Source organism: Abrus precatorius, unplaced genomic scaffold, assembly GCF_003935025.1.
Source record: "Abrus precatorius isolate BTA unplaced genomic scaffold, Abrus_2018 Scaffold2, whole genome shotgun sequence".
In the NCBI taxonomy this organism is placed as follows: Eukaryota; Viridiplantae; Streptophyta; class Magnoliopsida; order Fabales; family Fabaceae; genus Abrus; species Abrus precatorius.
The window spans coordinates 22,388,643-22,405,017 of record NW_020874362.1 but is presented as its reverse complement, the minus strand read 5'-3'; the positions used below and the strand labels follow the sequence as shown (position 1 = coordinate 22,405,017).

The 16,375-nt window shown below is 32.5% G+C and overlaps 1 protein-coding gene and 1 non-coding gene across 2 annotated transcripts; one reads left to right on the top strand and one right to left on the bottom strand.

The window, feature by feature from the left end:
- The first annotated feature begins 1,608 nt into the window (after positions 1-1,608).
- On the top strand, positions 1,609-4,683 carry LOC113858928 (transcription factor BHLH089-like). The gene is made up of 6 exons (XM_027491730.1): positions 1,609-2,100; positions 2,628-2,825; positions 3,113-3,178; positions 3,459-3,527; positions 3,634-3,705; positions 4,138-4,683. Exons 1-6 carry the CDS (start codon positions 1,756-1,758, stop codon positions 4,261-4,263), a joined length of 876 nt encoding a protein of 291 aa, XP_027347531.1. The 5' UTR covers positions 1,609-1,755; the 3' UTR covers positions 4,264-4,683.
- Positions 4,684-8,903: 4,220 nt separating this feature from the next.
- LOC113860381 lies at positions 8,904-9,010 on the bottom strand. The gene has a single exon (XR_003503834.1). It is a non-coding gene; the product is annotated as a small nucleolar RNA R71 (small nucleolar RNA).
- Between the last annotated feature and the right edge of the window lie 7,365 nt (positions 9,011-16,375).

Genomic DNA, 16,375 nt, shown 5'->3' with positions numbered 1-16,375 from the left:
ACAAAAAGTAAAATAAGTGAATACACAGTCATCATGTTAAGAAATAAAATTCATACTATAAAAGAAAATCATAAATTAATTGTATATAAATTTTCTTAGACCAACAGTAATTATTAAAAAAAAAAATATTTACATCATTTTGAAAAAAATTCAGCATTCCTAAGAGTCTTACCAAAAGCATCTCTCGTGATTTTATTGATCAAATCAAGAAATTTTGATTCAAATTATTTGTAGGAACAGTACCAGAATCTAACAAAATAAGAATATATCTACAAAAATAATTATTGCAGTACACTTGAGTTTATTTAATACTCGCTTCCTCCATTTTAAATTATTAATTAATTTTTAAACTCCCTTGTATATTTATTAGTACTCCAAAAGATGTAACTATTTCACAATTATACTCTGTATAGCTTAAAACCAAGTGCAACCACCTTTAACAGTTGTTGCTCTTCCCCAATGCAATACAAGTCCCTTGACTCTTCCTTTTATGGCTCCCTCTACCAAATTTAAGAGCAATGAAACCACATAATGTTGTGATTTTGGAGCAGAGTAAACCAAGACTGAGTCCATTGAATAAAATTGTATTTTTAGGTGATAACAATTGAATAATATTGTATTAATCTTATGAAATGCTCATCATCACGTGCTCATGTCTAATTGGGCCATTCCTCCACTCCTCAACCCTCAACTAGACGCGCTTACTTGTTCCCAATCTTGCTACCCACAATAGCTTCAAACTGCAATATAAAATTATCTGATAACGTAGAATTGAACATTATTTAACTCCAAAACGTGTAACACCACAGCTAAGTCTCTTCCCTTAAATCTAATTCTTCTTATAAACCATGCCATTAATAGGGCACCACTTTTTGCTTTAATTTCTTCACGTATTTCACTTTCTTTGACAGTTATGAAATGGGACCTTGCATTGCATTATTAAGCAACAAAGGGAGGACATCATGGTACGACACACGTAAAAAATAAAATAATTAAATCAGATAAACCCAAAAATTAAAACGGACCAGTGTAACGGGACGAGTTTAGTGTCAACATCAAACCTAGCTCCATGCCGAAACAGTTAGCTTGTGGGCCTTCTAAATATGCATCCAAATTTCTCATGTTCGTATTATTCTTTGACGCCCCCCAAACGCACAATATATAAATAAATAAATAAATAAATAAAGGGAACACATAATTATCCTTATTATTCTTAATAAAAAATCCATAACCATCATTATTAGAAACTTTACCACAAATTGACCCCTCTCACTCTCACTCTCACTCTCACACACTCATATCCAAATCAAAACAATGATTAATTATTCCAAAACCTTTTCGTAACCAAACCGCACCTGTTACGAGTCTCAGATCCCGAGCACATTAAAACCCTTCCTACGTGGCAGCATGCTATTAGCTGTAACAAATCAACGGTTAAGATCTCCAAGGGGAGGAGACATGGTAGTTCGATCGTAGGGCAGGGAAGGAGCGAGAAAACCTCAGTGGAAACGACTTCGTACGCTGCTCCCGAGGTGAGTGTCCGTGGAACAGTATGAGTGAAGAGAGAGAGATATAAACACGCAGCGCGCACCATTCTCCACTGTCCAAGGAAATCACGCACCTGCAAAGCTAACGCCTCTCTCTCTCTCTCTCTCTCTCTCTCTCTCTCTCTCTTGTGCTTTGGTTATTTCGTTAGTGAATGCAGAGCTGAGTTTGGGGTTCGGGTTAGGATTCGGGTTACCCGATTGTGATTTGATGGATCCGGGTGCGATGATGAATGAAGGTTCCTTTGCGAATGATGGGAGTGGCAATACGGTGCCGTATAGCTTAGCGGAGATCTGGCAGTTTCCTCAGGCTATGAATGGCGGCGGAGGATTGGGACTCAGGAGGCCACAGTTCGGACACGCGTTGGGGCAGTTTGGGGATTTCACCACCGGTCCAAACCGGGACGTTTCGGCTACTGGACCCACCGGGGCTGACCAGAGAGCGGCTAACCATGGGCCTGGGCCTGGGCCTGGAGCCAGTAGTAGAAAGAGGCGTGACTCGGAGGATGATTCTGCAAAGGGCGTGTCCACCAGCAATGGCGGTGGCAATGCCGTGGTACACTATATTCGCTTATATCTCGTGTGCATTCGATTAATATCTGGAACTCATTTGAAAAATATATTAATTTCAAAAACACTATCACTGTTTGTGTAGGTAGAATTAATCCTATATCAAGTTACGTTTATGGATTTCTACTATAGAAAATGCTTAACTTAAGCCTTGAGAATCGAGTTTAAGCAATTACCAAATGCAGAATTTTATTTAAAAAAGTATTTATTATTTTTCTGTATGTTTAATGTAATAAATATATTTTTCACAAAATTATCCTATTATAACTAAAGGAAATTGTTGTTATTAACCTTTTGCAGCCTTTGAAATAGTTTTGAGCAGGTTAAAATAGTAAAGTTAATTAAAAAATATAACAATATAATAAATGTCTTAATAAAAATATACTATTTATGCTTATCTCAACCAAGTTGTTTTAAGGGCTTACAAAATTTTAAGCTACAAATGTTTATTTATTTGCGGTTATTTGAATGGATGGTGTGATTAACTGAAAGAGTTGTTTGGATTTTGGGCAGAATGAGGGTGATGGAAAACGGGTTAAAGCAACAGGGAACAGGAATGAGGGTGGGGATGGTAAAGTGGAAGGAGAAGCCAGTTCAGGAAAGCCTGCGGAGCAAAGCACTAAGCCACCTCCTGAACCTCCTAAACAAGATTACATTCACGTCCGAGCCAGAAGGGGTCAAGCTACTGATAGCCACAGTCTTGCAGAACGAGTAATTTTGTTGTCATTGTTTTATCTGTGTTCTTTTTTCCCTGTCTAATTGTTAATGTCTATTTCTTACTGTCCTTGAGTCGAGAGTCTGGTGCCTCACCTCACCTATGGAGCATAATTATCTTTTTCACTAGACAAAAATCTTTATAATGAGAATATGATAATTTGATTTCATTTAGCAATTTTATGTCCTCTTTTTTTCTAAATTGAATTTGTGGAGCTGTTGCAATTTGCAATTAAGGTTGTTGACTATGTTTTCTAATTGGAATGTTGGCGGACACTGGACAGGCTAGAAGGGAAAAGATTAGTGAGAGAATGAAAATTCTTCAGGATTTGGTCCCTGGTTGTAATAAGGTATTGTTTTACTACCTGTTTAGTTTTGTTCCTGCTCTCATATGAACACAACTAGAAAATAAAGATAAAAGAAGGGAACAGAGGGGAAAAATGTTACTTAGTGCATGTTTGGAAATGATTATTAAGAGAAATAATCGCTAATTTTTTGAAAGCTTCCTCTGGAAGTTGGAAAAGTAAGTGATTATTTCTTTAAAATAAGCTGCATGAAAAACATACGTAGGTGTAATTATTATCCTTGTTTTAAAGGAAATTGTTAATAGAAATACTTTCTTTTATTCAGGTTATTGGGAAAGCATTGGTCCTTGATGAGATAATTAACTATATCCAATCTCTTCAGCGCCAAGTTGAGGTATCGATACCTTTTCTGATTTTGGTATTTCTGCATAATTATAATTCCTCATAAATTTATGTGTTGAGAATGATTTTGGGCACTGTAATGTTACTGGATGTCACAGTTTTTATCAATGAAGCTTGAAGCGGTGAATTCAAGACTGAACTCTGGCCTTGAAGCATTTGCTTCTAAAGATGTAAGTCTTAAAACCTTGGTTTTCATATTGAATCTCTAATTAAGTTGAAATCTGGTTTTTATCTCCTTTATGTTGAATCCTTCCTTTTGATAAGGCATGAATATAATTCTTCCAGTGGTTAATGTTTCAATTCATGGATGTCTGTTATTGTTTTATTTGCAAATTTATTTATCATCAATGGATTCTCCAGTTGCTTAATTTTTCAAGCGAATTAAATGCCTCCTGGTGCTTTTTGAGAGCTAATTATTTCAGTAGAACGGGAAGGAATTTATTTGGTTGTAAGGAATTTTCCTGTTGATAAAGGTTAAGAATTAGGAAGTGTGTCAGAATAACACTGAAATCAAAATGAATGGTGGAGTTCAGGTTTAGAACTATGTTGAAAAGTCTTGAGTCTAACAGGAAATATACTTCTTTTGTTTTGTGACCTTTCAGTTTGGTCAGCAAACATTTGATCCAGCTATAACGTTCGGTACGCAAGTGCCAAGAGAGTATAGCAGAGGTTCTTCACCAGAGTGGTTACATATGCAGGTAGGAGGTGGTTTTGAAAGAACAACGTAGTCTATGATATCCCTTTACCTGGTAATAAATACATAAACAGGCGATATCCCATTCTTCAGTGGCTTCCAGAAGACACAAGTGATATACACTGGGAATTGAATCCAATGGACACTTCATTCCCATTTTCTACACGAGGCATGGAGCTGTTACTGTTATTCACAGGACTGCTTCAGTTTCTATTTAAGCATCTCCATATGTTGGTGTGTTGGAAAATGAATTCATTACTCAATATGTAGTATAGTGGACTTTTAGGCTTTGTATTCTGGTGATCAACATAACCCTTTAAAAGATCATTTTTCCTGTAAAATAATGCTGCTTGTCCTGAATACATAATGCTTACTTATTGTGCAATACTAATAGTCCCAATAGTGATCTTTGTTTGTTAAGCAATGTTGAATAAATGAACTTAATATAATTTTGTTAATTTTTTGTTTGGCTGTTTAGTCCTACAACGAACTTATCAACCGTGGTTCTATCTAATTGTGGCGTTAATTATCCAATATCCACTAACTTATCTTATTTCTTCTGTGGCATTCATCTGACTTATAAATAAAGTGGCTCATTCTAGTTTTGGGGTCAACTTTTTCAACTATCATATTCCGTCATTGTTAGATGAACACAACTGAAAGAATTTGATAATATTGTTGAAATAGTCAACGTCAAAACTGGAAAGAATCATCATGTTATAATTGAATAGAATCACCAAGTTGATAATTCAGATGAACGCAATTAAATGAATCGGACTCACGGTTCTAAAAGAATTAAAGGAGAATTATTGGTTTTAGAAAAAGAAAAAATGGTTTCTGTTTTCCACTTTTTGCTTCACTGCGATTTTATATATGCATTTGCACCATCACTAATATAGGAAATTAATCTAATTTTAAAGAATCTTAACTAAATTTTATATAAGAAATATTAGTAGTGATACAAGGTAAGATCTATGTGCCAATTTTATGGAAAAGTAAAAAACTTCAATGTTACTTCATTGTCTCAAGTAAAAAGAAGTAATGAATGATGGAAAGAAAGTTAAGTTGCCTTGTTTCAAATACAAAGAAAGTGACGGGTAAGAGAATATTATTTGAATGAAACTAAAAGTGAGAATTCAACATGTTGACATGACAAAAGTAATGCTAACTAAAGGATTTGCATGATAATGTAATAAAAATAATATTATTAGACTTTCTTTCAAATACAAAATAAGGATGGAAAACTATGTTATTTAAACAAAGAATTAAATTTTCAAAATTCATCACTCGTGTATACATTCACAAGTACGGTTGGTCAATATAACTAGTTTTATGAGCCCAATCCAATATTCATTTAAACTGCATTAAAAATTTAGATGACTAAAATTAATTTAGAAATAGTTTCATTACATTCCAAACTAAATATATGCCTATATTCTCTTTTCCAACTGAATCATGTTAAGTTACATTTTTTTTTTCACTTTTCTTCTTTGAATCTGATTTAAAGTTTAACTTTTCTCTTTTAACTTACAGACCCTACGATTTCTTCATGTTAATTTGTTATATATTATGTTATAATATTAAGAATCTCATGTTAGGATTACAAAGTTGCTAAATTGTGATGTTATAACATGTAGAAATCTTAAGATAGATTGAATTTTGTTGGAATACAACTTAAATATGATGATAGGTCTCGACATTGTCATTTTATATTTCTTTGATACTTGATAGAACTAACATACTTCTTATTTTATTATAATGTATACATGTGTTTCTTCGCAAAAAAATGAGGTTTCTTCGTATATATTTTTTTAGTCCTCATGATGTATTTTATATGTGTATAGACAGTAAAGATTTTATATGTGTAAAACTAATTAAAACAAAATTTCTCAAACACTGAAAGTAAAGTGAAACACTAAAAACCCGAGTGGAAGGGAATTGAGTCATGTCTAATTGAAACACCACTTTTTTTAAATATTTCAAGTATTTTTTTTAAATTGGTTGACCGAACAGAAGGAAAACATGAAATTTCACCCTTGGCAGTTCTTATTTTAATGATTTGTTTGAGCATACAGATTAAAATTGGTTAAATTATCTTACAAGGGATTTACGATCTAACTTTTTTAAAAGTCTAATCCGACTTAATCTATTTAAATAATAGATTTAATTTAAATCATTTTATATACTTAATTAATTAATTAAGTTAAGCTTGAGCTTAAAAAAAACTTATAAGATCTTTTAAAATAACCTATTTAAAATACATAAAATTTATAATAATATATTAAATAAATTTTTTATAAAAATAATAATATAATATTATATTAAATAAAATAAATTTTAAAATGAATAGAATTTCAAATTAGAAACTTTAATCTTTTTCAATGGAGTTAAAGAGTATCTATTACATACCTTATAAGAGAAAGTCCTGCTTTGTTGGAGTCTTTTGTATTACTATTGCTTGATCTATATTTACATATATTGTTAATTTATTGTTTCGATTACATCTCTCATTGGTTCATCTAATCCATTATTTTTTTACATACTTGTTTATATTATATGCAACTCTTTTTTAATTATTTTTTCTTTTTCTTTTTTAATTTTCAGATTAACAAAATATCTTCTTCAATTAAAAATAATAAAATAATTTATTCATTTAAATGTCTCAATACAAAATAAACCATTAAAAAGGTTAATAGGTCAAAGCAGACTTTTACAAAAGTAAACTTAAGTTTAATAAAAAACATATGAAAAATAATAAACCAGATTAAAGCTTCAAAATTTTTAAGTAGGCTAGACCTATTTAATCAAAGCCTAACTGTTAAGTCTATAATTAGACCCTCTTTTATAACCCATTTATTCATATTTGACATTTATTTGAATTGAGTTTTACATTAATTTAGTTGTTAATTACGCAGTTTGATATAAAAAGGCCGCAAGTATATTTTGGGCGCATTTTGGGTCCAAATTAATAGAAGATTACAGCTTTGCAGCAGTCAGCACGCCCAGACCCATTCAATAAAGCACGGGAGTACTTCGAGCTCATGCACGGTCGTGCTCATCTGTGAGAAGCCCAATTATGAAGAGTTTTTAGGATTTTCAAATCCTATTAAAGGGAAGACCTGAAGCACCATTGAGGACCGTTTTTTTGACATCTTGGCTTTGCTTTGGAATACATCTGTCATCTCGTCTCTCTTGCACGGGATTCTTGGCACATGCTTGGGGAGACTTGGAGCTTCGAGCGATCGTACTTGAAGACCGGAAACACATCTCACACTCTAGTTTTCTATTTCTTTTCTTTATGGCTTTGTTCATGATTGTTTTAGTTATTTTCTTTAGCATGAGTAACTAAGTCCATAGCTAGGGCTATGAGAACTATTATTTATGAATTTATGGAATTTTGATGTTTGAATCTGAATTTGATTTCCGCTATGTGATTAGCTTTTATCCTATTGCGCTTCTTTCTTAATCCTAATTAATTATATCGTCAGGCGATCGTACCTCGGTTAATTAATAGATCTATAGGGTAAAATGAGACAAAGGATTAGGTGGACCAAACCAATCTTTCTCTTCTAATCCTTATTAAATTAACAAGTTCATAGGTTCCTTAAGCTTTCTTAAATTGATGTCTTGCATGACCATTGGGGATGTTAATTTAGAGAAAAGAATATTAATATTGCATGACCATTGGGTATTAATAGTATTTGTATGAATGATTGGTAATCATAAGGAAATCGAATTTAGAGTTAAATAGAAAAATAACATAAAGGATTGAATGAGAAAACTCATATGCCCTAGGTTCCTCTCTGATAAGTTTAACCAAGACGTGCATTGTATTTCTTGCTCTTAGTTTTATAATTGATTTTATAAATTCTTGTTTTTAATTAATCTCGTATCTTTGAAGCTTAAACAATTGAATTAGGAAATTCTTAATAATTGAAAAACAATCCTTGTGGGACGATATTTCGGGAACTTAATTTAAGAACCCTTTATTACTTCTCGATGGGTACACTTGCCTTCCGAACAAGTTTTTGGTGCCGTTGCTGGATATTGCTTTTTCAATATTAAGAAAATCTCAAATTTAATTGATTTAAGCAATTTGTGTTTTATTTTATTTTATTTTGTTTATTATTAATTTTTTTTATAATTTTCGTATTTATTTTATTTAATTTTTTTTAATTTCACAATTTCTTTTAATGTATGCTCACTCGTTCTAAGTGCTCTACAGCTTATTTATTTGATCCAGAGATTGAAAGAACAACACGTAGACAAAGAAAAGAAGTGAGAGAGCAAAGAATGGCAGAGGGAATGAGATCAATTTAAGATTACATGACACCTACTGGTAGAGACACTCTTGGAAGCATTATGGCACCAAATGTGGAGGCAAACAATTTTGAATTGAAACCAGCACTCATAACCATGGTCTAGAACTCGATACAGTTTGGAGGCATGACTAATGAAGACCCCAATCTTCATCTGACAAAGTTTCTCCGATTGAAGGATACCATCAAGTACAATGGAGTCTCCAACGATGCTATTCGATTTCGTCTTTTCCCATTCTCGGTATCTGAAAAGGTGAATGCTTGGTTCACCTCACTCCTAGCCAATTCCATCACAACTTGGGAGGATCTCACTCAACAATTCTTGGGAAAGTACTTTCCCCCATCAAGGTCCTCTAAGCTTATGACGGACATATGTTGCTTCAACCAACATGAAACAGAATCCTTATTCGAGGCATGAGAGCGATTTGGAGAGCTTTTGAGGAGATGTCCTCATCATGATTTTTCAACGTGGAGACATGTGCAAATCTTTTACAGTGGCCTATCAATCACCACTAGGGCTACAATTGATGCCGCAGCAGGAGGGTCCCTCATAAGAAAAGATCCAGATGATGCATACAAGCTCATAGATGAGATGACATCTTCTAGCTTTCAGTGGCACGCTGCTGACTCTTACGACATCAAGAGGAAAGAGACTGCCTCAGTCCACTAAGTAGAGAGCAATAATCCACTAATTAATCAAATGGCAGCCCTTGCAAAGCAACTAGAATCTTTAATGAAGGTCAAAGACCAGTCTGTAAGAGCTCTTGCAAGCCCAGAATTTAAGCAAGAGGAGGCAAACTTCATGGGCAATCACAGTTCAGGGTGGAGGAGTAATCCTCCTAACTCATGGGGGAATGGCTTTGGAAGTCAAAATTCAAGTGTTTATCGCCCTCATCATATGCAAAATCAAGGAAAAAGACCAGAAGGGAAAAAAGCTCACAGATCTCAGTCCAACTTTCAAGATCAGATGATGCAATATGTGCATTACTCTGATAAGAGGATGACAGAGCTTGAATCCAAGTTGGACCAACATATTGAGAGAACTGATAAGAGGTTCGCAGAAGTTAAATTTGAAATACAAGCTAGCTCTTCTAAGATGAGTGCACAATTTGAGCAGATTACGAACCTTCTGAGTCAGAGAGTGATGGGAACATTGCCATCTCAGCCTGAACCTAATCCAAGGAAGCAATGCAATGTCATCACTCTTAGAAGTGAGAAGAAATTACAAGAATCACAGAACAGAGGCACATGCACGCCCATGCTTATAGAGAAGCACGCCCATGCTAATTCTACATGCACGCCCGTGCTTACTGATGAGCACGCCCCTGCTGAAACTGAAGCACGACCGTGCTTATACAAGCACGCCCATGACAGTGATCAAAGCACGACCGTGCATCATCATAAGCACGACCGTACTTCAAGCGAGGAGCCTGAAAAAGAAAAGAAGGAAGAGCCTCTTGTTCAACCAAGGCCCTATGAGCCTAAGATACCTTTCCCACAGCAGCTGCAAGGTCACCCTCCTTATGATGAAGAGTTCCACAAGTTTTTAGACTTATTGGGCAAAGTGCACATCAATATACCTTTCATTGATGCTATCTCTAAAATGCCCAAATATGCTAAATTTATAAAGGAGATTTTGACCAATAAAAGAAAGCTGAAAGCACATGAAATTGTGAAGCTCACCTAGGAGTGCTCAGCTATAGTCCTTAAAAAGCTTCCACCTAAGCTTAAGGACCCAGGGAGTTTTACTATTCCTTCCACAATTGGAAAAACTCATATTGATAAGGCTTTATGTGATTTAGGAGCAAGTATTAATCTTATGCCTTATTCTATTTTCAGGAAGCTTGAAATGCATAAACTTAAGCCGACCTCCATGTCACTTCAGCTGACAGATAGGTCGATCACATACCCCAAAGACATAATGGAGAACGTACTTGTAAAAGTTGGGGAGTTTATATTTTCGGTTGACTTCGTGGTACTTGACATAGAGGAAGATGATGATGTCCCCATCATATTAGGGAGACCATTCTTGGCCACTGCTAGGGCCATCATAGACGTACAGGAAGGGAAACTCACACAGAGGTTAGATGATGAGAAAGTTGTATTTCAAGTTTTCAATTCTTTCAAGTACCCTTCTAGCCAAGAGTCCTGTCACTTTGTGAGCACTGTCAATGTTGCTCCTCCTCCTCCAATTCATGTGAAGCATGGAACCACGAGAAGAAGGCTAAGGAGGAAGCAATATAAGAAGAAGAAAAGACAAAAGTTTAAAATATCTATTAATAAGCCTCTTGATTTAGAGCTTAAATTTTCTTCTCTTTATTCTAATCCCCATCTTATGAAATTTTTTTCTGATATAATAGGTGTTGGGGAGACAATTGCATAGCAAGGGAGTCACCTCTGAGACTTATCCCTTTTTTTCACCATGATTTAACAGGAACGTTAGGCTCGTAACGTTAAACAAGCGCTCCCAAGAGATAACCTGTATCTTTTATTTTATTTTATTTTATTTTGTTTTGTTTATTTTAATTTTTCTATTGTTCTTTTATTTGCAGAATAAAGAATAAACATATTGAAAGACTGCAAGAACTGAGTTGATTGTTCTCGCACACACTTTTGAGCTCTGATCTGAAAGCACGCCCGTGCTCGTACCATACACAGCCGTGCATTAAGTCGCATGAGCGTGCTTAAGATTTCAGCATGACCGTGCTCCCTCACCCGAAGCTATCGCACTAAGAATCATCAGGGAACTTCTTTTCTTTTTATTTAATTGCCCTCTTTGCATGCTTTTAATTTGATTGCTTTCAAACATTGAGAACAATGTTTTGCTTTAAGTATAGGGGAGTAGTTCCTAATTATGATTGTTATCGCATGTTCTCTTGAGTGAAGTGTCTATGCTATTTTTATGATAATTTAAAACTTTTTTCCTCGTGGAACCCAATTTTTCCAGATAGAAGAGCATGTTGAGTGATTATTATTAGCATTATACTTTCATTTGGAAACTAATAATTAGCTAAGCTCTTTACTTTTATGCTCTACATTAAACTTTAACCCACATATGTGAGTTTTGAGCCTTAAAGGGAAATTTTTATCTTGATTTAATTAATTGTACCATTTTCCTCATTGTTTTGTGTGATTATCTCCTTAAGATTTGTGCTCTAGAACTTGACTTATAATCGACTTAAGACTTCTCTTTTTAATTGCATGTTTTAATGTGGTTGAGGCATAATAAGATTTTTATTCTTGGCCTTCAGCATGTTTGAGATACAACTAGTTGCCCAGTTTGAGCTTTATTAATTTTCTTGGTCCCTTACATTAAATTTATAAAATATTTTGATGACCTTGAGTTTATAAATGGAGTAATTGAGTTGTTGAATTACTTGATAAATTCTCCTCTATATCTCTCATGTGCAAAAAGAAAGAAAGAAAGTATAAAAAAGAAAATGAAAATAATAATAATAATAAAAATAATAGAAAATAAAAGAAAAGAAAAAGGGTTATGTATGATTAAAAGGAGAGAGGAGTAAATATATTGTTTACATATAAAAATATAAAAATTACTCCAAGAGCTTCATTTGCAAAACTTAGGGGATGTTGCAATTGTTATAATTTATTACCCCTTTGTATATTCCCTTTCTTTCATTTATCTCACCTCAATTATTATAACCCCTTGGCCACATTATAACCTGAAAAAGACCTCATAATTTTGACTTGCATTTAATTTATTTAGTGGATAGTCGGTTTATAGTCAAGCGTATGGTAGTACACTTCTCTTTAGGAGAACTGAGTGATATCTTATTTTGTCCCTTAGTGAGAGAGGAAAGTAGAGTACCTTAGTTTGATGTTTGAGTGAAAAGTATGGAAATATAATATTCTAATTGGGAATCCTTTTAATTACTTATGCTGAATGATATTACTTTTGTTGCTCTCTTTATCTTCTTTATCTCGAGTTCCTTGTGTAGTATTATGTTTTAAGTTATTATGTTATTCTTTTAACTAGCACTTTGCTTGAGGACAAGCAAACAGATAAGTATGGGAGAGTTGTTAAGTTTATAATTAGACCCTCTTTTATAACCCATTTATTCATATTTGACATTTATTTGAATTGGGTTTTACACTAATTTAGTTGTTAATTACGTAGTTTGATATAAAGAGGCCGCAAGTATATTTTGGGCACATTTTGAGCCCAAATTGATAGAAGATTAGAGTTTTACAGCAGTCAGCACGCCTAGACCCATTTAATAAAGCACGGGAGTGCTTCGAGCCCATGCACGGTCATGCTTAAGGCCTTGCACGATCGTGCTCATCTGCGGGAAGCCCAATTATGAAGAGTTTTTAGGGTTTTCAAATCCTATTAAAGGGAATACCTAAAGCACCATTGAGGACCCTTTTTTTTTACATCTTGGCTTTTGCTCTAGAATACATCTTTCATCTCGTCTCTCTTGCACGGGATTCTTGGCACATGCTTGGGGAGACTTGGAGCTTCGAGCGATCGTATTTGAAGACCGGAAATGCATCTCACACTCTAGTTTTCTATTTCTTTTCTTTATGGCTTTGTTCATGATTGTTTTAGTTATTTTCTTTAGCATGAGTAATTAAGTTCATAGCTAGGGCTATGAGAACTATTATTTATGAATTTATGGAATTTTGATGTTTGAATCTGAATTTGATTTCCGCTATGTGATTAGCTTTTATCCTATTGCGCTTCTTTCTTAATCCTAATTAATTATATCGTCAGGCGACCGTACTTCGGTTAATTAATAGATCTATAGGGTAAAACGAGACAAAGGATTAGGTGGACCAAATCAATCTTTCTCTTCTAATCGTTATTAAATTAATAAGTTCATAGGTTCCTTAAACTTTCTTAAATTGATGTCTTGCATGACCATTGGGAATGTTAATTTAGAGAAAAGAATATTAATATTGCATGACGGTTGGGTATTAATAGTATTTGTATGAATGATTGGTAATCATAAGGAAATCGAATTTAGAGTTAAATAGAAAAATAACATAAAGGATTGAATGAGAAAACCCATATACCCTAGGTTCCTCTCTGATAAGTTTAACCAAGACATGCATTGTATTTCTTGCTCTTAGTTTTATAATTGATTTTATAAATTCTTATTTTTAATTAATCTCGTATCTTTGAAGCTTAAATAATTGAATTAGGAAATTCTTACTAATTGGAAAACAATCCTTGTGGGACGATATTTCGGGAACTTAATTTAAGAATCCTTTATTACTTCTCGATGGGTACACTTGCCCTCCGAACACTAACTTAGTCCAACCTATTTTTATACTTACATGAGGACAACTAAAATGTTATGTTTGGGTTTGGGATGAATCCATGTTTAAAGTGTATTTATATGACCAATAATGTAAAAAATGGTATTAAAATAGATAGAAATCTATAAGAATAACACCTATTACTAAATTTTGCATGAATTCAAAAAAGAAAAAAATTCTTAATTATTTTTTTTTGTTTGAATTGATTAATTTTTTAGTACATTTTTAGTGCAAATTGTATGAGAAATAAGTTGAATTAAAGTAAGAAGTTATCATAAGGGATTTTCAGTAACCTATAACCACACATACTTGGTGTTTTGATATTTGGTGAACTTTAGAATGATTTAGAATCTTCCAAAAACTTTACATGTACACTAATTTTGATTTGCAGTTGTATAGCAACACATTGAGCTATCAAATATTTACAAATAGCTCAATGTGAAGCAAATTGATCATCTTAGATTTTTTGAATTTTGATATTTTTGTTAGTTTAGTTTTTCTCTAATTTTCTTTAGGTTTTTTACTTTTGGTTAAAATTTCGTTATTTTCTCGTCTCATTTTATATAAGTTTAAAGTGAGAAATTTTGAATATAAAGATCGAGCTTCAATGAAGGCTATCTCTATATATATTCCTTCCATGCTTATTGTTTTACATATTTTTTAATATATTTCTAATTTTATAGGTTAAAATAAGATTAATTCAATATTGAATTTCGTGTAATTCTATTCTTTTGAATCTAATTTACTTTTTCATGTTAAATTATATAACTTTATTTATACATTTAATGCTTCTTTAATTTGACCAATCAAATGCATGAATTTGATACGTATTTTAGTATGGATACATTAGTTTTGTCTTGGATCTTAAATGAGTTTTGTTATTTTTTTATTACCTAGGAATACTTAAATTATTGTTATCAATTCCTATGCTCAAACATTGTTTTGAGTTGAATCTACCAAAGATATTAGGATTTTTAACTAGGAACTAGTGTTTTGTGTTAAAAAATTGACTTACTATATTAGAGAGTTAGATCATGCAATGTGGTTGTGAAAATTCAATTAGACTTTATTATCTTGCATGAAGTGAAATTGCGGATGAAATCTAATTCTTAACTATTTCTTTCTAAACTTCTATCTTAATTGTCTCTGTTTCATCTCTTGAATTCAATTTTATTAATCTTTTGCTGCAATTTACATTTGAAAATACACTTTTATTATTTGATTTTTTGAACTTTCACTTTTTATTATGCATTTTTAGGTTTTATTACAAAATTTCACCTTTGTTTACATTAGCATGCTATAAGTTTCATTATCTATCACAATTTCTATTATCTCAGTTTTGAGTCACACCTTTATAGCAGAAAATTTCATAATTATGCATTTAGATTCTATGTTAATTAAGGTTTGTACATATTTCTAAACAAAGAATATAATTCTTGTTGGAATAACGAATTTTATACTCATTAAAATAATTAGTACACTTATCAAGCTTTATTTGCTTATTCAAGTCCATTAAGGATTCCTAGTAAAGTAGTTCCTAAGATTCTTTATAAATTATAAACCTGACAAAAGTAAGGGTGTACAATCTAAAAAAAAAAAATTTTGATGAAAGAATCATATCAATGCTTACACCATTAGTTATCCTAAAAGTTTAACAGGGCACAAATTTTACAGTCCTAATTATAATGCAAAAATAGTTAAATACTAAGTTAATTGAGAATGATTAATTTAACAAGAGTGAAGAATCATAAAAAGTTTTGAGAAACTCATATGTAAAGTCTTACACCTAGTGTTTCTCCTTAAGTTATTATCCCTTTTATTATATCACAAACACATAATATGTCAAAGCAACAAATTAATATTTCAAACCCATAAAGAATATGATAAGAGAATAACAAGAAATGACATTAAGAATATTTGTATAAAAAAAAAACTTGTTATTGATGATTGTGTGATTTACTCACTTAAACAAAAGAATTTGACTTAAGTATTTACAAGGATTCAATGTCATTCAACCAAGCCATGAAGTGTAATAATTCAAAAAAAAATAAAATGGTTAATACCATGAAATGAGAGTTAAAATCAACATGACAACAAAGTATAAAATCTAGTTGAGTTTCCTAAAATGTTCAAAATAAGTCAGTTGTAAGTAGGTCTTTAAGACCAAACGTGACTCAAAAGGTAACACTAAAAAGCTTAAAGTTTACCTTGTTGGCAAAGGTTACATTAAAATAAATTACATTGCTTGTAGAGAAGCTTCCTTTTTAGTTTCATAGAAAGATCTCTTGAGGATTGTTTTGATCTTGGTGACTTATTATGACTTAGAATTTTGCCAAATGGATATAAATATTGTATTTATTGATGATGACTTGGTAGAAGAGGTTTATATAGACCAACTAAAAAAGCTTGATCATACGAAAATAAAGCTCAGTGTGTAAGTTAAAACTAAATATATAGACTAAAATAAACTTTTTGATAATAATATCTCAAGTTCAATAATGTAGCATAATGTCATATAATTTTGTAGAGAATGTTGTTAATCAA

What these genes read in the sequence shown, in the direction of transcription:
- LOC113858928 (XM_027491730.1), top strand. Translation starts at nt 1,756, where the DNA reads ATGGATCCGGGTGCGATGATGAATGAAGGTTCCTTTGCGAATGATGGG. An exon ending in CTCTTCAGCGCCAAGTTGAG is followed by an intron (nt 3,528 to 3,633) that starts GTATCGATACCT and finishes TGGATGTCACAG; the next exon opens with TTTTTATCAATGAAGCTTGA. An exon ending in AAGCATTTGCTTCTAAAGAT is followed by an intron (nt 3,706 to 4,137) that starts GTAAGTCTTAAA and finishes GTGACCTTTCAG; the next exon opens with TTTGGTCAGCAAACATTTGA.